Genomic DNA, 18784 nt, shown 5'->3' with positions numbered 1-18784 from the left:
TACTCTATACTCAACTCTGTACTCAAGTTATAAAATCACACATTAAAGTTAAGGAGATGATGGAACGAATGTCATCTCATTGGTTCTCCAAGTAATTATCGCTATGTAAAAGTATATTCACTGCTGACTATTTTTGTTAGACAGTAAAAAAAGAAATAAAAGGAATAACATCCAACTATCTTAAAAGACCACAGTACCTATACTAGTTGTTATGGAAACAACTCGCCTTATCGCGAGTCCACGCACACTCTTGTTCCCACACTGCCAACATCCTGCCCGGGCCCCAGTCACGGCACTGTGGGCCACTACGGCGCAGCATTCCTGCTCCACAAAGAACTCCACCAGCGCACCAACCCTTCCGCCCAGACACCACCGTCTAACATTTCCGATTCCCTAATCCGGACACTCTAGAAGTTTCTCTTAGAAGCTGTAAAAAACCAACAAGCACAGCACTGCAGTTTCTTCTTCCTGTTCCCTTGCTAACTTCCCACACAAACTCATGTTCCGGAGCTAGTGGCGTGGATCAGTCTGACAGGAGTTTCACTGTGAGCAGTGGGGAGTCTCGAGCTCAGTTCTGTAGTTCATGTCCCTCTATGAGAGGGATAATATAGCTATTGTTTCCAGGCAACACAATCTTTTTATTGAAACTGGACACAAAAAAGGTCCTAGCCACCAGACTGGCATTTACAAAAATATAATAATCATAATGATAATAATTATTTTAGCAATCAAGGCAATGATCAAATGAATGGTATTGAAGCTGAGTTAGCGAATCATCCCCTAATGAACACAGGACAGCAGTCTTTGTAAAGCCCTTTAAGGAAATTCTGACTAAGCTCATTTGTATCTGCCAGTAACAACAGTCTATTGTCCATCTGTAGCCATCCGCATCCCACCGCACAATCTACTAAACGCTACTCTTCTTCTTCTTCTATTTTCTCCTCTCTTCATCTCTGCTGGAGCGACGGCGATGTCAAAGGTTGGCGGGCCCCTCTGCCCACAACAAGCACGTTAATCTGCCCGGCTCTTCCAAAAGCACTTTGGGGGCTCTTTTTCCCTCCCCTTTCGCGCTTTAATTGCAGCAGCGGAGTGTCATCGCTGAGAAGGAGCGCCCCACCGCATGTGCAGTCCTGCGCTGACCGACCGCACGAGCAGCCCGACGCCTCGCAAACTCGCCGTAAACAAGGGGATTACGAGGAATCACCGGGAGACCCTCTCTGGCGTCGTTCTTCCCTCATTTCAGGTGGAACTTTTCTTCTGCTGTGTGAAATGAGAATCTGGAAGGGTGTGTGGACAGGGCGCTGACTGACAGTACAAGAGTAATGAATAAATAAGATGAAAGCGGAGGAGTGAACTGTCACTTGTGCAGAAGTGACAAAAGAATTCGCCGGAATAAGGATGTCGCTTTTCTAAACTTAAGGAGAAAATAAAACAGCTCGGCAACTGAGAACAGTCTGGGACAGACTTCGTGTCAAGTTTCATCTGACACCTTCAGCTCAGCAGACAACGTAGAGAACATTTAAAAGAACACAAAAGAAAAGTGACAGGACCAACAGAGGTGCTATTATGTGACCATAAGGCAAGCAGACAGAACAAAACTACAACCACGCATTACTGAATATGAAGCAGAAGGAATCTAAACAAAAAAATACCAAAGATGCATTTGTGCCTTTTCTTTTGAATGCGTAAAAAGAGGGAGGGAAGTTTTCTCAAAAAAAGAGGGCAAAGAAGAATGGGGAAGAAAAAAAAACCAAAACAGCTCCGGCTGCTGCCAGCTTACCATCCACCAGGTCCTGGCCGAGATGTCGTAGCAGAGCTGCCATTTGACGGAGCCTTCCGAGGTTTTAGCTGCCATTACGCTGTCAGCAAGCTTCATCTGATGCTAGCGCACTCACCGGAGATAAGACACCTAATTGAGAAAACATTTGCACTGGCATGTTGGGCAACATGTAGCCCGCTCCATACCATATGGAATCATGGGTAAAAAAAAAAAAAAAAAAAACCCTGACAATGAACCAATCTCACGCAGACCCCGTGGCAAGGTGAGCAACAGTCATCTGCTCTGAGAGCAAGCTGTCCTTAAAAAACCAACACAGCAATGCTGAGCCCTTTTTCCACATCACTGGGTGTCTGGGTTCCTTTTTCCCTCCTTAATTAGGAATGTTTCTTCATGATCATCATCCTCCCCATCTTTGCCTTCACCACCATCGAGCTGACTTAGGTCTGCACAAGTTCTTTTCCTTCTATCGTGTCTTTTTTCAGAGTGGAGAGGTTTAATAGGACAGAGTCAGGTAGGGGAGCGAGGCAGCCGACTAAAACACCACAGGCTATTAGCCTGAAATTTCTGCTGGACAGATGGAACTGCTTAAAGACTATCATGCAATGTTTGGTTTTTGGACTTTCCCCCTTCACATTCCCCCTCCTGGCAAGGGTCTATTTTTTAACAAATTTACCTACATTTCTTAGGAGTTACAAATGCAAGAAAATATAATGGATTTTCACTGTTGGGTATTTTTTAAGAAACCTTTTTCAGTTTCCATATTATCTTTAATGTGGACACTCAGGAAAAATAAATGAAGCACCGGAAAACACTGATCACTCTTCCTACTTCACTCTGTGAGGTTAACTACTGTAAGCTTCCTAATACTGGGAAACTTTCCCCTCTTAAACAATCCCATAAACTGAATTATAGCTTTAATTATATTTTACACATTTTAAAACCTAGTTTTTCAAATAATTTGTACATATTCAGTTTCTAATTGGAGCACTTTATATATGTGTCACAAACTAAGTTAAAAAATATTACATTTTGCCAGTCTTGCACCTATGAAACATTTATCACACAAACACGTTTCACTGCAATATACTCTCGCTCTCTTTGGGCTCCAGCACACTGCACAGACATCGACCGGGAGATTATGAACACCCTAGTCAAGCTCCATGTAGCTCAGGTTGCTGAACAAGGGGGATACCTGAGCTGGGGCAGTGGAGACAACCCAAGCACCTAACAGTTCTCCCTTTGTGACTGTGCCCGAGGAATGTGATTTGGGCCCAGATACAGAAAAACCTGTTCTCGAGAACAGCGTTAGCGGGTAGCAGCCGCGCACAGGTATACTATACCCGAATATCCCTGAGCATCGATGACTTCAAAGCCATCATTAGTGTTCAAAGGTCAGCAAAACCCTGGCAAGAAATGGCTATCGATTTTAAAAATATCTGAAATCTATTATTTCATATATTTTTCAAATGCACCTTGATTAACACTGACAATGGTATAACTATAGTAAGTAGATTATCAGAATGTAAGATATTTTAGCAAGTCACATACTAAATGTCTACATAACATTATTACATAAATCTAACATTAGTTCAAAAATTTATTTTTTCAAAAAAATGTTAAGGCATAATAGGTCACTTTTCCCTTTTCAATTTTCTCAGCAGTATTTCTGTCATACAGCTACTCTGTTTTGTTATAATAAGTCACTGAAAACACATTCAAATAAAATCCCTAAAAAACAATCCAAGTGTAAATCACACACAAAAACATGCTCTGTGCTTGCCAGACAGACGCTCAATCAGTGATCTCCGTGACAGGGTTTGGAGCGTTCATGTCCAGATACACAAGCGTGTGGCGGGAGGCTAGACACTGGCCCCCAGCTGGGCGCGACGACACACAGAGAGCGGGGGATGTTAGTTGCATGGATCTCACAGGGCAGCAGTGGCCAGAAAGCACTCACACACATCCACCACCAGCCATGCACAGCACACAGAAGTGCAGCCAATGCACCTTACAGATCTTATCTATGAGAACACGTCATGATAATAATTAATGGTAAGTAGAGCTTTGTGTGTTTCAATGTAGTTTGTAAATAATAGTTAGTGATAAATGGAAGAGCATGTAACTTGGTTTCTTCATAAGTGGGTCTCTAAACTTTAGGCTGTACCTCAACCTGCACTTCAAACTGTATTTATAGTGCCCATATTCCAGATTATCACAACATCGGAATGTCAAAGTAGAATATCGAGAGTTACTTCTATAAGCAACAGTCTAATGCTCCTACATTGCCCAGTAGAAGGCGCTCTTGCACTAAATTCACATGCTTTGCATTTCTGTTTCAGAAAGTCTTGCCTCCCAAATATAAACAATGTAATCTTAACGTTGTCCATCTTGATTTGGAAAGTAACAGACCTGCACAGAGGCAGTGCTAGAACTGGGAGTGTGGAGAGCCTTGCTCGCCAACCAAGGTCTTAGGAAATATAAATGTAAATGCATGCACAAATATACACTATGTATTAATATCATACATAACATGGTCTAATAACAGCAGGCTATTTACCTGCAGAAATAGGCTTTTAGCAATAATTATTAAAACCGTCAGAACAACCGCAACAACAACAATCATCATCATCAAAGATAAATAAGTTACTCATATCAGTATTTATGAATTATATTAATATATTATTATGAAATCATAGTAATCATACCACTTACTGGTGGATTTTTAAAAATTCCCACACGTGCCTACATGAAGTGTAAAGAGATCCTACCCTTTTACAATACAATGAGGATGTCTTACAGATTTTTCTGATTTATTTGAAACTCCAGTAACTAAACCAAATGTGTACATTAAGGGACTTCCTCTTGCTAACCAAGCTCTAATTCAAAATGTCTCAGAAACAATTGCTGACATCTGTTTTCTTTGCACTCTCTCGGCTCTACCTTCTCAGCAGGACAGCAGTGTGCCAACCAGCACTACCCAAATCATCTCCAGCCATGCCACACACTACACGGACACTGTACGTATATCCATATGTGCAGACTTATAACAACACTGAAAGTAACAATGACAAAATGTTCCAGTTAAAATCTGTTTGTTTGTTTTTTAATATACACAAGGTGATTGTGTCTCGACAGGATCTGATGCAGCCTTAAATTGACAAGCAGCCCACAGATTCCTTCTTATGCTGTTCTTCCCTGCCACTGTTTCCTTGGCTTGCAATTTAGGAGCCATACCAAGTTCCCGTAATGCTGCTTCAAGACTAAATTGTTAAAAATGTCATATAAATAAAATAAATAACAAAATAAGAATAAATTGAATTAAACAAAAGGAATAATCCATATTAAAAAAAAATCAACCGAGTTAGAGTTAGTACTGATAGTCAATACTGACAAAACAAAATGTTTTTTTGATTACAAAGAAATACAATCAAGTTTTTACCACATACCATTTTTTTAAATTTGTTTTTTGTTTTTCCATAATGAACTATGAAGCAATTCACAATGCTAATAGTTCCCAAAAACACCAATGCATCAGCTGAGCTGAATGAATGCCTGAAAAGCACTCGCAGAACACAAAGTTCCAGCATATGCCCAGGAACGTCTTCCACAAATAAGGCTGTTTACCTCCATGTGCTTTTCCTCTTCAATTGTTGACAGATGCCACTGGTTACAGATTATTAAACAGTAATGGGAACTGGCATTGCAAAATAAATGTCTTTTGCATCATTTGTATTTTTTGTCAGCATGTTACATGTGAGGTATGGAGGTATGAATGACGCTTAAATGATGCCTTTGAACTCTGAAAGCAAGTAACCCTAAATTGTCCAACAAGATTCTGAAATGTTAATGAGCTGTGAGTTAATAAGAACACTTATGCCAACAGGAACAATGAGAATTTCCACAATAACCTAAACTGTGAAGTGAACATCAGTGCCACTGTTCCGTATTTGAGTCATTGGTTCATATGTGCAGACAAGAATTTGACCAGGATGTTTTGCTATAAACATGCAGAGCGAAGAAGGTTCTGGACCTGCTTCAAATGTGTTCTGGCGATTAGAAATGTCCGAGGAAAACATGTGCTTTAGTGTGTTCCAATAGCTTTCAATTTGCCTGAGGAAGCCATTCAATAATGAACCCATTGTTGTGCAAAATTAAGTATGAAATTTAAAAACCTGTCAGGAACCAAACAAAATGAAATCCAGATTAATCTATACTTTACCACATCAAATTCAATCATTAGATAGATAACAAAGATGAAATAAAGTTATACCTTTTCAAAACATCTTAAATATCATTAGTCAATGTATCCTCAAAGCTGGATTAAGCACAGTAAAAGCCAAGGTACAAATATGGCCAGAGAACAGCAAGAACAAATAGGTATCCTGCTAAACGCAGATAAATGTTGTGATTAAAAAAGCCAGGTGATTCTAATAACGATTGATCAGATTGTTGGTGGTAGATAACTATGCATGAGTGCTGTGTGTGCCACTAAACTGCACGGTGAGCCTGTCTGAGCGTCCGCAGGCAGGAGACTTACACCAAGAGTCTGGCAGAGACAAGACAGAGAGGAAGCAGAGAGGAAAAGGCCTCAGCCATGGCTTGAGCACCATCTGCTTCTATAGCCCACTCTGCCAAGACATTCCCAGATTTGCTCTTTTACCAAGATTGGTGTGGTGGGGATACAGTCACATCTATTATCATGGCCCCCACCAACAACTCCAGTAAATATGCATGTTAATAAATGACCTCAAAACCATAGAGATTTCTTAATTATGTTGACACATAAATAAAACTTTGAAACAATTATCCTGGCATAAGAGATTAATGACTAGCTGGCACATAACCTTTCTCTGGAAGAGTTTCAGGACACCCTTTACTGTCTTTCTATGCTATTTATACCCAAGGACTTGTAAAGGAATATTAATGGTTCATTATATTTCATTCATCAGTTTTCTTAGTGCCGAAGTTGATGGTTGAGTCAGGAAAAACAGACACCTTTTGAGGAATTTATTTCCTTGCATGAATGATTATGAAAAGGGGATGCATGTTTTCTCAGAAAAGCCCCACAGGTACTTGGAATGGTGGCCAAATGCCACAGCATTACCCCTCCTCTTATGGCATCAGAAAGAATGGTGATGAGTGTCAGCCAAATCTGTCACAGTGATGTCCAGCGTCAGCTAGCAGCATCCCACACACTGTTCTGGTGACCTCCACCCATCTAAACACCACCACTCTCCTCCAGCTCATGCCTACCCATCTGTCCCATAAAAAGCTTTGCACGTTTAATATTCATTAACAAACCTGAAAGGATCCCTTCAGAATGATACAGTAGATATCATTTTAAGGACAGCCAAAAAGTCAACTTAGTTTGTCAAACCTAACTTTCGATGCAAGAGGGCCCATAGTAATAATAATTATCCATATTATATATAGCTCCGAAAATGTATAATTGCATTAAATTTAGTCAACACATTGAAAAGTGATGGGTTAGACATATCATCCCATTCACAACCTGTAATTCATTAGGTTTAATTTTTCAACTATATATTCAACAGTGATTAAGGAAATTGCTGAACAGCTGAATAACAATTAAGACTTCATCTTGTTTGTTAATGGGTACTATGTGTTAAAAAACACTTTATTATTGTGATATTTTTATATGGACTCCAAATCGTGTCCAAACTGTCCAACAATTACTTGAGACAACAGTGTGGGATGAACTCCTGCTATTGCAATATGGCATTAATGGCAGCTATTAAGCATTTAGCCTACTTTAGAATGAGCATTCAGATACAGCCCCAAGAGAGCTAACGTTAGGCCTTATTGTGAGTTTTCATGGATGCCAGCTTAGCTACTGTTAGGGCTTTCCAAATATTAAAAAAAAGCAGTGGATTTCTCCTTTAAAGCATACTGTGATTTTAAATTCTGTGTTTAAGTAATGACACCTTCTAACTCCTTAAGCAGAACGATACCTCAGCACCTCTGAGTTTTGTCTGTAAAGCTTGCAGCTAAGCTACATAATATCCAAAGAGTGTTCTTTTTCAGGCCTCATGACCTATGAATGGTCACTGGCGGGAAATAAAAAGTGCCGCACGCTTGATTGCGTGAGTCGAAAGAATCGAAGTGGCATACGCTGTACAATATCGACTGTTTGTGCATTGGGGTTGGTTCTCACAGTGGTAATATTCTGTAAAATATATATTCTCAAAGTATTAAAATATATTTTTAAATATTTAAAAAACAAACAGTAAAATACACAGAGCATCTGTCTTATTTCCTTGTCTCTGACTACAAGAGAGCTGATGCAAGGTCAGTTTCCTGTTGTCCATACCATAAAGTAAATGTTTGTATAGTAGGCCTAAAGTAAAATGATTTATGTTATTAATGAAAGGAATATAAATGCACCTTGTATTCAACTTATTCACTAAAAAAATATTTAAATATTGTGTTGCTGTAGGTTAATATGTTATTTATGATAACTGTAATCAAAATTAACTCATTAGGCTAGAAACAAAATAAGCCAACCAGACTGTGGCAATTGGTTTGGTTTTATGACAATCAAATATACCATGTAATGATATTACATGGTAATTGAGTGAATTAAACAAACAATAATGTTATGAATACATTTTTTTTAATGTTTAAAAGAGTTTAAAAATCCCATCTCTTTTGTGCTGAAGTTGAAAACTGTTTGTTGTGTATTTAATTGGACAGACATTATATTTTTCATTTTGGAAACAGAGCACAGAGGAAACATATATTCAACAAGCCCAAGAAGACGCCCACCTCAGAGCTGAAGCAGGAGCCCAGTACGAATGTGTGACAGTCCATGTGATCTTTTTATTCAGCTTTGCTGTAGGAACTGCACATTTGTCAAGACAGACGTTCCGAAGTGGTTGCAGCATTCATCTGTGGTCAGTTTATGCGTATTGCTCTTACACTGGAAAAGACTGAGAGGTTCTAAGAGGTTATATATATTTTAGAATATTATGGAAATAGAATCAAATAAAAAATAAAAAATAAAATCTGTTTGCATTTGCATTTGGTAGGGAGTTTTCATGCTGCTCTATACTTTTAATTGCAGCCGCACTCAGAGCCTTTTTATTTTAAACTTCATTTTAATCTTGACACCATCCTGAGGACTACAGGAAAGCAGGAAAGAAGGAAACAGCAAAAAAAAAATAAGAGGAGTGACGATCGCATCCACAGCAGTTTCGTGCATATGAATAACTGCAGGTGAGAGCGCGCGAGAGCCAGGAGAGGAACAGAATATGCGAGCGTTGCCATCTGCAGCACACCCCGCACTTGGCAGGCCAGTCCGTGTGCTTCTCATCCCAGTAAGCGCAGATTAACAGACAAGCAGAGCAGGCTGGCAGCCTCTCTGGCCTGCCACAACCCGCTCCCCCAGAAACAGCTTGTACATGCCACTGATGCCACTATTTAGGCAAAAAACCCCTTTAAACCCACAGGCCAGTGCAGTCCCCTAAAGTGTCTCTGAAAAACACAGTGAGCAAAATGGCCTTCTTACGCAGTGGTCCCACAGAACATCCATTTATTTAGCCTGCATTCAATTGCATGTTTCCTTTGCTGAAATGTGTTATGGCAATAATGGGACCCATAATGGGACCCATAATGACTTACAATGCACAGACTAGCAGGACACAAAGCATGCGGCCTTGAGCTGGAGCTTGCTGGCCTTGTGCTGGATGTGGAAGGTCAGTGTCCAGAAAGGCGTTTTGGCTGGAGAGGAGGCCCAACAGGAGGTCCAGTGGCGGCACAGAGGTCAGAGCATAATGGAGACCAGGATCTGTAACGGGATCCAGCCCTTCGTCTAAAAGAATGTTTATAGACAGAACAACCTCAGAATCTATGCTGGAGTTATACAAAATCAATTAACGATTGAGTATTTACTGAGTGTGCAACCTTTTCATAATTGTGCCATTAACTACATATTCAATATTCCTATTTTGTCAATATTAAGTTACCTGATGTGGGCAGAAATTGTTCTTAGGAATGTTTGAGTGTATTTGAATTCCATCATATGCTTTCATATTCAGCTTTATGATGTTCAAATGTTGACTACAGCAGACAGTTCACAAGCACAGTAGAGTGGTGCTGTTAGCTATTGGCTCCTACTGTACTACTCAAACAGGGATGCAGTTGTCTGTGAGTCAAATTAAGTCAATGAGTAAGTACTTCTTTCATCACATTATGACCCAGCTCAGCATAGACTGTTTTGCATTATTATGTAAAACATCGTTGACTCTGGAGTGTCATTTATATGCAGTGCACTGTGTTAAAACAGTGGCTCGGTATGAGTGCTGGAGCCGTGCCACTGAGGGGCATTCTGGAGAGTTGGTCAAAGCCCATTGTAAAAAACACCTGCCGTACTTTATAGGTAAAAAAACACCTGCTGTACTTTATATGTAAAAAAACACCTGCCATACTTTAACTATAAAAAAAACACCTGCTGTACTTTAAATATAAAAAACACCTGTTGTACTTTATATGTACAAAAACACCTGTTGTGCTTTAAATGTAAAAATCAACTGCCATACTTTACATATTAAAAACACCTGCCATGCTTTAAATTGAAAAAACACACCTGCTGTACTTTTAATGGAAAAACACACCTGCTGTACTTTTCACCCAAGGCAGTGCTTTATTGGTGTGTGACACATTCCGTTTATATTCCATTCATTTCATCACTGTCACCCAAGTTCTAATTAATTGACGCTTGTTTCCAAAGCTACTGATCACTGTAAAGGATGGCTGCTTATTGGTGGCTCTTCTGGGATGCGTGTATGAGATGTGCATGAGACTTGTGTGAGACGTGACCGATTACACGAGATTAATGATGACTGGTGAAGCAGAGGACTTCAACTGTGATGCTGGAGGAACGGCCCTCATTAGTTACTGCACTTAATGAGCGGAATTATCCCAAGCTTGTCCCTCTTAAACACGCCATTATGAAAACTCATTATACTGACTTTTTTCCTTTATAAGTTCAATATTTTATGAAAAAACAAACCTCCTGAATTGAATAATTGGGAAAATGCGACTAACACAAGCTGCCTGTGCTGCCTGTGCAACTCAGTGGTAGCTCTGGCATTGCTGAGCCTGCTGCTCCTGGGTGCGTTCAGACAGATGCTGGGTAATAAGTGGTTAAATGAGATGATTAAGGAGCCCTGTCGAGTGAGTTGAGCTGACTCTATTAACTAAAGAAGCCTGGTTGTGTCCACTTGTCCTGCCCCACCCTTAACACATACCTCTGTATTAATCTCACTGCCTCCAGTCTTAATGCCATATAATTGGACATACTGCACTGCATAGTAGTCCTTACCAACTCCTGAGTGGGTGAGAAGTGAAATTTACGTGGGGAATAGAAAGGATCAGGATCCTCTGACCTCACACAGGGCTCCAGTTTCTGCCATGCGGAGCTTAAACACCATGGCCAGAAGTAGCCTTACTTGATCATTCTTTATTTCCATCTTTCCCTTTGCTCTTTAACCTAGTGTGCAAAATACAGCCAAGGGACTCTGTCATACTGGGCATCAACATGTCAGACCTGAAATTAGCATAAACCAGTATGTTTTTACTCTCAGCCAGCGCTCCCTGGCCCTACTGCATTAGCCTATAGCCCCAGGAACGGAGATGAGCAAAATGCCAATGATATTCCAGCAGTTATGTGGGATGCAGAAACGTATGTTTTCATGAACCTTGTTCTGGAATGCAGCATAAGGTTCACGGTCAGCTGTGATATGAACTCTAAGGCATTGGTTGCCTGAACCGAGAGTAGTTTTCTGAGATTAGGGTTTCCATAGCACACTGGCCCTGGACATCATCTGCCATTTCTTATATCCCACCATCTCAGCCAAAATGTTTGAGCATAATAATGTGTCTCTCTCATGCTTGAATTAAAATCTGTGGAAGATATATGAATATAAATAATTAAGGAAATAGTAATGATCGTAAATGAGAGGACTCCTCTGGAGGCAATCACACACGCCGACTTTCATTAATATAGAGCTGGTGGTCTTTATTTCCATGCCCTTTAATTCAGGGTTAAAAAAAACTAATTACTGTTTGATATGTGACAAATCCAGGGTGCGTTATTACACCATAATATGATCTACTAGTCACTGAGTGCGATGGCTCATTGACTCCTGCAATACAAGTCAGCATTTTTCACATGCCCTGTTGATGTTTTCACTTTCTGGATGGTTTCAGCTCTTCTTCCTGAGTGAATGCAGGTATGACAGCCAGTAATTCCACCCCAAAAAAGGTAGAAGACTAAAAGATGGAGCTCACAACCATATGGAAGATGCACCGGGGGCTTCCGGCCATCAAGATTCAGAACCTTGGGCTCATGTGAATCAAGCATGCAAGAGTCCCAGAATGGAGGTGGGGGGGGGGGACCCTCACCTCCACCCCACCCCCTCCCCATGGTGCTTCACCCTGCAGCACTGGGGCTTTTTTGGGGGGGGAATGTCTGCCAACAGCAGGTGCTGGTCCATCCTTCAGGGAGCAGGCAGCAAGACGGGGCCTGATGTGTGGCATAGAAAGAGGGTCTGGCAATCTGGCGCGCAGTGCCGGAGCGTCTGGATCTGCAGACAAGATGGCTGGATGCAGACAAGCTGTACTGACAACTGCCATGACAGTTTGATGTTGATCAGTTTGGGTGCCATTTTTAAAATATTTGTTCTGTTGGCATACGAGTCATTTTTGGGAGCAGCGCTGTACCCCTCGTCTGTGGTGTATGCCATCAGCCCTGAGCTGTCCAACTAGTCACCAAAGATGAACCAAAAGACTACTCCTTAAATCCACACACAACAAAACACGTCTAGCGCTGCTGGCGTCCGGCTTTTACCATCATCTGAGAAAAATTCCAGATGATAAACTGACAAAAGAAAGACGAGAGCGATTGCCTACCTGAAGAAAGAAGAACAAACCAAGTCACCATGCATTTGGGCATTTATTCATAACTATAGAAGATCATCTGAATCATTGATGTGTTTGTAAAAAGTCATTAAAGTATGATTTCTGATTTCTTATTTTACACGAATTATTAAAGGGAATGATTTCTATTCACTAGAGCATTGGTAACAATGCATTTCTGTTTGCTCTGTATAATACACCACAATGTAAGATTGTTACTCTGTGTATTGCCTGTGAATTTTGGCTACCCCTAAAGCTGTGTGCCAGGTTTCTCTCTGCCACATTCGATGCCCTGCGAGCTATCTCTGTTCGTCACATCGCAAGCCATCCAGAGCATTCCAGCATGGCACTGGTAGCTGAACAGTGCGCTTGGCTTTGGAGATGTTGTGGCTGTCGTGTGCAGTGAGCACCATGTGTTGTGTGCAAGATTGCCATATGATGGGGAACCTGCCCAGCTTGAGACGGACACCTCCTTTCCCGTGTGGGAACATGTGCCGGGCCTCCAACACCACCTCCCCTTCTCACACACCACATGCAACCCATCCCAATTTTAGTTTCTTGTTTTGTTTTTTTTTGAGTAGCAAAGTGATACGACAAACAAAATTGCCTTTTCACAGTGAGCGTGGCTAGGCTGGCCGTGATGAGAAGCTGGCACTGCGCTCACGGTCTGGGGCTGGCTGAGAGATCTCCTGTTTGAGGAGTGAAGTCTGCTCTCTGTCCACCCCCCGCCACCCCCAAACTGCCACAAGTCCGTTCACAGCCAGGTCTTCAACTGCTGCCAAGTTCCCTGGAACCACGGCCAACGCTCGCTACAGTCCGGTAGCCTTTTCAGGCTGCAGTGAGGCTCATCTCACGGCTCTGCTCGAGAGCGGCACTGCTGGGAGTGCTTTTGCGTGCTTGTGTTGGTACCACGGCGTGCGACTGTGTGCATCACAGGGGGGTAACGGCAATGACAGTAGAGGAGACCACATCATGAAAAGCACATGAACACGGGTATGTGCTTTCAATGCAATATGAACTTTGTTAGTGCTTTTTTGAAATGTTTTGTCAGAATATCCCAAATATGTTTTGGGTTCATGACTAAAGAAGCAAATGAGTGCCCTAATTATACAAATCCATACGCTTGACTGACATCACAACAATCCAGGTCTTATGTTTTCATCTGTGCATCCACAAAATGATAATAACTAGGCAGTGAAAAACTGGACCAGTTCCAGATCTTTATGAAATGAAGGTGATATGGGACTGTTTTATTGCTGTGGGTGGAGATGTACAGTATTATTAGTGAAATATGACTTTATTTACAGCGGTCTGAATGCACAATATTTTTTTTCATTTGCAATTGGCCTACCAGACATTTTAAATGATTTTAGCTGCTATGTGAGCATTAAAATTCATCGCCTCGGGCAAAGGCCCGACCCAGATTAGGGAAAGCAATGTGAGTTGGAGAACTAAGACACAAATCAGACAAATGTATTAATAATTATGATAAAATAACGTCCTCTCATTTACATGTCAGAAATATTGGACTTCTTTAATCAAATCTGAATTACAAATGCTGTGAAATCAAGTTCTCATGCATTTTAAAGAACTCACTTGTGAACCCAGAAACCTTCTCATTTAATCAGGGTCAGGTCACAACTGGTCCTTTGAGTGAATAAAAAGCAATAAATAACTTATTGTTCTGTGTTACAGAGAGAAATGATAGATTTTAGTGTAGCCTGTAGTCTTTGTTTGCTTTCTTTCTTTTTCTTCTGTTTTTTTATGCTGTCTCTCTGTCGTTTGTCTGTCGGTCTTTCTATTTACCTCAGTTCCTTTTCGTCAGTGTATTTATTTGTCCAGCAGGGGGGGATGTTGCGCGGAGTTGTGTGGTTAAGGTCCGTGTAAGGCCCACTTACTTAAACCTAAAGGGCCATGAAGATAAAAGACCAACCAGCAATTGCTTATAAACGCCTATAAATCCTTCCACTGAATATACAGAAATAAACATGTGCATAAACAGACAAATGCATGACTAAACAAATAAATAAAATATAACGTATATTTCCATTATACAGATGTGGCGACTTTGTTACTTTGAGTCCCGTCTTGCTGTATTCAACCTTTCTTTTAGCTTGAAACGGAAATTCAGCACCGTCGGTACACCTAATTTAATTTTGATGCACTGTCAACAGCTAACTGATTACCAAACGAGTTTGCATTACCAAGTTGCTTTTGGTTTCTTTTTGCGTATTGAGCGAAGCCAAGCGCACATCGGCCATGCACACGCAGCGCGCCCTCGGTTGTCTGTCTCAGCTGTCATCTCAAATCAGACTCGCCGGCTTTGATGACATCCGCTGACTGGAGGGGCCGGAGACCCGCGGTGAACGGGCGACCGGGCCGGTATATGCAAAACAGGGCGTCTGGACAGTGCCGAGCTGTCAGATGCCAGTGTTCGCTGCCAGGAAGACGGCAACAGGGGTCATCGAATGTATGCAAATGAGACATTTCCTCTTTTATTTGCATACTTACACCTCAAAGTTTTTTGCCAGTATCAGAGGACCTCGTTGGTTGGTTCAAAAAGCACATTCTGTATTTATTTATTGAAATACATTTTTTTTTTTTCTAATATTTAATTTTTTTAATTTTTTGTCTCGATGGGATTATGGCAGGTGTCAGTTTTGCCTTTCCTTAGTTGTGCAGAGTGGCATTTTCTTTCTTCCCCTGTGTGCTGCAGTCAGCTACACCCCCTGAGCTAGACCACATTTCTCTCTGATGTCTATCCACTACAACAATAAACTAAAGCTGCTCTCATAGGAAACGTCTGTAGAAGTCTGCGCCTGTACTAGCAGAAAAGCTGCAGTGCATCCTTGATTTCTCCTGTGCTCACTCCTGGGGTCTCACACTGTAAGGCTGTGATTATCCAACCAATACTTAAAAGCTGTACATAGCCATGTACAAACCTTTCCTAAATAATATACAGTACAATTACACGCAGTTTAGTAGGAATATATATTTTTCTTAAGCTCCAACAGTTGCTGAGGATGCAGGTTTTCTGGCATGCAGCATGGCTCTGTACTAGATCTGTTTTACTCTCCCCTGCTCACAAGCGCACCCTTGGCAACAGTTGCAGTCTGATACATGCATGCACACATACAAACAGGCCATACTTGAATACTGGTGACAGAGACACCCCTCATCTAGAGAGACAGAGGTGACCTGGTCACCCAGCTTTGGCAGGTCCAGCCTTGGCTCTCCCCACAATACACTTCTGGTCCTGGCAGGTGCCCCAGACCTTCGTCCACATGCCACCCCACCGAGACCCCTCCCGTGGCCAGGCTACATGCGGCTGGCATCCTCCCCCCTGACCCCGGCTCTAGATTACACACCTGCCTGGCAGGAGCAGGCGGCCGGGGCTCACAGTGGCCAGCTCCTCTCCCCTGACTGGGCCTGCTCCTGATGTCAGCTGGCTGCGAAAGGCAGGGTTTCCCCTGCGCTGACCAGAGACCACGATTAAAGTCCCACTGGGAGGCGGCCAGAGCTCTGGATCCCTGCCACGCCGCGCTCATCTCTGCCTGACAGCCGGCCAAGACCGGCTCACGCCGCTGCCGGGACTAGGCACCCTGCAGCCGTATGGAACTCAGACGATGTGACTCATGCTTTTGCTGAGTCTGAGTGAATGAGGAGGGGTTGTGTGTGTCTATTGTATTGGTATTTGTAGTTTATTAAGTGTTCATGTAGTTTTAGCATGTATTTATTGCATTTACTGTGTAGTTGCACTGATGTTTACATTTATTGTAGCTCCGCGTCATTGCTCACTCAATGCACTTGTGGTGAGAAGAATTGACAGTAAAGTTTGACTTTGAACTGGTCTTTAGTTCACCATCTCAGACTGCCATGACAACAGGAATGGAATTGTCCTAAATGGGAGGAAATGATCTGGAATGAACTCCTTACATTCATTCAAAAGCACATTTCAAAATCAAAGAAGCTGTAGCTACATGCTTTTCAGCCTGGATCCATAGACAATAATTCCCACTTGTGTAGTTAATAAAATAAGTTAATAACTTAATCATTCATAGCAGGCCATTTGCATAATTGTTATAACTGGGAAACTAGTCTTGGTCATGTAAGGTACTGTTGCCTGCTTTGCCTCAGGCTACAGGCACATAAGCATACATAAGCATGTATTTGCAGAAAATCAGTACCAGCAGATGCAGTACTAGTATAGACCTATCAACCATAGCCATAGCTGCACCATTTCATAACATGAAATCATGCCAAGTTCAAAAGTTTGTCCAAGTGCAGTGGTCTCAGTATGAGGCCCTGAAGCAGGTCTCCATCACCGCCGGCTCTACCACCTCCAGCTCTTTCACCTCTGGCTCTCTCACCCACACTGGTGGCCTCTATACACTATTCATGAGATCCATAAAAAGGAAAATTCTCCTAACATCAAGCCTGCGTTTATCCCAGATGTGAATGTGGGTTGAGGGGTTCCATTTCATGAGCCATGCGAAAGGAGGGTGCAGGATGGCTGCCCCTACCACTGCCTCCAGCACTGAATGCACCATCAACCCGCTTTTTCTTTTCAACTGGAAAAACAAACTAATTACGTGGAAATATGATAATGCATTTTGCTGGAGGAGTCACCAGCCCTTCTCATTAAGGCTCTCGTGCAACCTCGCTTGTTTCTGTGCACAACCCTTCACCCCCGACTCATCTCTCTCTCTCTTGCTCTAGATTCTCTGCTCGGCTAACGTCTGCTAGTTCTCCCAGGGAGCACTGCCCTTTCACAAGCCACGAGCATTAGTGACCAAACCGGGGCACTTTGCATCAGTCTGCCTCATTTGCATAATCGCAGGATTGCTCCCCTCCTCGCCTGCAGTGAAGGTCATCACATCCCAGGATTCCTCTGGAGAGTCCCGTCCCCCCCCCCCAACTTCTTATACACACCAAGACACACGCAGTATCTCCAAGCTTATTCTTGAGTGAGGCCCTTAGCAGTCCTTCCATACGACTATTCCTTTAGCCATCACTCTAATTCTTCTTTCCTCTATGATTTCCATCCGCCCGGCCTTCACTGCACAAGTGAAAGGATAATGGCAGTGATGATAACAAGGTATTAAATGTAATTAAATGTAAAGGTTTTTATTGGTATGTACTCTCGAAATGTTGCTCAGCTACTGCTCAGAGCAGTAGTTAGAGAGTCTAACCAGGCTAAGCCAAGCCATGATCACAGTTGGCTGGCAGGAGACGCCTCTGCGTTTCGGGGTCAGAGAGCTTGCCAGCATCACCAGATCCACCACTGTTGATCAGATGCGTCGATAAAGGATGAGTCGGTGATAGTGAGGTGTTAAAAGTGGCATCCTTATCCTCCTAGAGCTTGGCGCTACAGTAGCATCAGACTACCTGATAATTAGTGCTGTGCCCTGTGCCAGTTGTCACTGGTGTCATGAGAGAAACTTTGTCTTTCATCTTATTCCCATCAAACATTCTTCTGCGGGTCCAACCTTTAAGCTCACTTCCCATAACCATATCAAGCATTTTCCAAACACAAATGATTATCATGCAGTTGACATGCTAATGAACGTTGGAGCATATCTGTAGAAAATGTCTCATTCCACCTGCTGTTATAAGATTCTCAGCGTGTTCAATGGGTTCCGTGTGTTTTTGACTGAACTGAGCGTGGATGCAAAGGGCCAAAGAAAACAGAGCCAATGCTGACCCGTGCCCCAGGTCTGGAGTGGCACAGTGCCAGCATTTCTACACTCTGCAGAAGGGCAGCAGGCTGGAGGTGACCCCTCAAACAGGATTAAAGCTAAAGCCCGCTGCAGGATCCCTTACAGCGTCACATGAATTCATACAGACACACTAAAAAACCAAGATACACCTTCTGCAGTACAAAAATACGTGTTTTGCATTGAACACCTCCTTAAAGCTTGTCAATTTAGCACATTTTTAGTAACGTCCTTCACAAAAGTTTCATAATCAAGAAGCGTATTTTTAAATATACCATCCTTAAAAATCAGATTTTAGCAGAAATATTATGACTATTTAAATTGGAAGTAATCAAGAACACATTAACTG

General features: G+C 42.1%; 1 protein-coding gene and 1 long non-coding RNA gene across 8 annotated transcripts in view; one reads left to right on the top strand and one right to left on the bottom strand.

Moving 5' to 3' along the window:
- nfia (nuclear factor I/A) overlaps positions 1–2161 on the bottom strand; it is a 153312-nt gene extending 151151 nt beyond the window's left edge. For 3 of the 7 annotated variants that reach the window (XM_027005477.3, XM_027005483.3, XM_027005479.3), the window contains exon 1: positions 1781–2159. In XM_027005477.3, the coding sequence (XP_026861278.2) occupies positions 1781–1876 (96 nt within the window). In that variant the 5' untranslated portion in view covers positions 1877–2159. Of the gene's footprint in view, positions 1–1780 lie in introns of all 7 variants that reach the window. The other 4 variants (XM_027005478.3, XM_027005480.3, XM_081708191.1 and 1 more) reach the window with 3 other exon arrangements.
- A 1437-nt stretch (positions 2162–3598) lies between these two features.
- On the top strand, positions 3599–5479 carry LOC113574508 (uncharacterized). Its single transcript, XR_003410331.3, has 3 exons — positions 3599–3832; positions 4729–4797; positions 4916–5479. It is a non-coding gene; the product is annotated as an uncharacterized LOC113574508 (long non-coding RNA).
- Positions 5480–18784: the final 13305 nt, after the last annotated feature.

The sequence above is a fragment of the Electrophorus electricus genome, chromosome 26 (assembly GCF_041902795.1).
Source record: "Electrophorus electricus isolate QZ-2024a chromosome 26, ASM4190279v1, whole genome shotgun sequence".
Classification (NCBI taxonomy): domain Eukaryota; kingdom Metazoa; phylum Chordata; class Actinopteri; order Gymnotiformes; family Gymnotidae; genus Electrophorus; species Electrophorus electricus.
The sequence above is the reverse complement of the archived record's forward strand: the minus strand, read 5'-3'. Positions and strand labels throughout refer to the sequence as shown.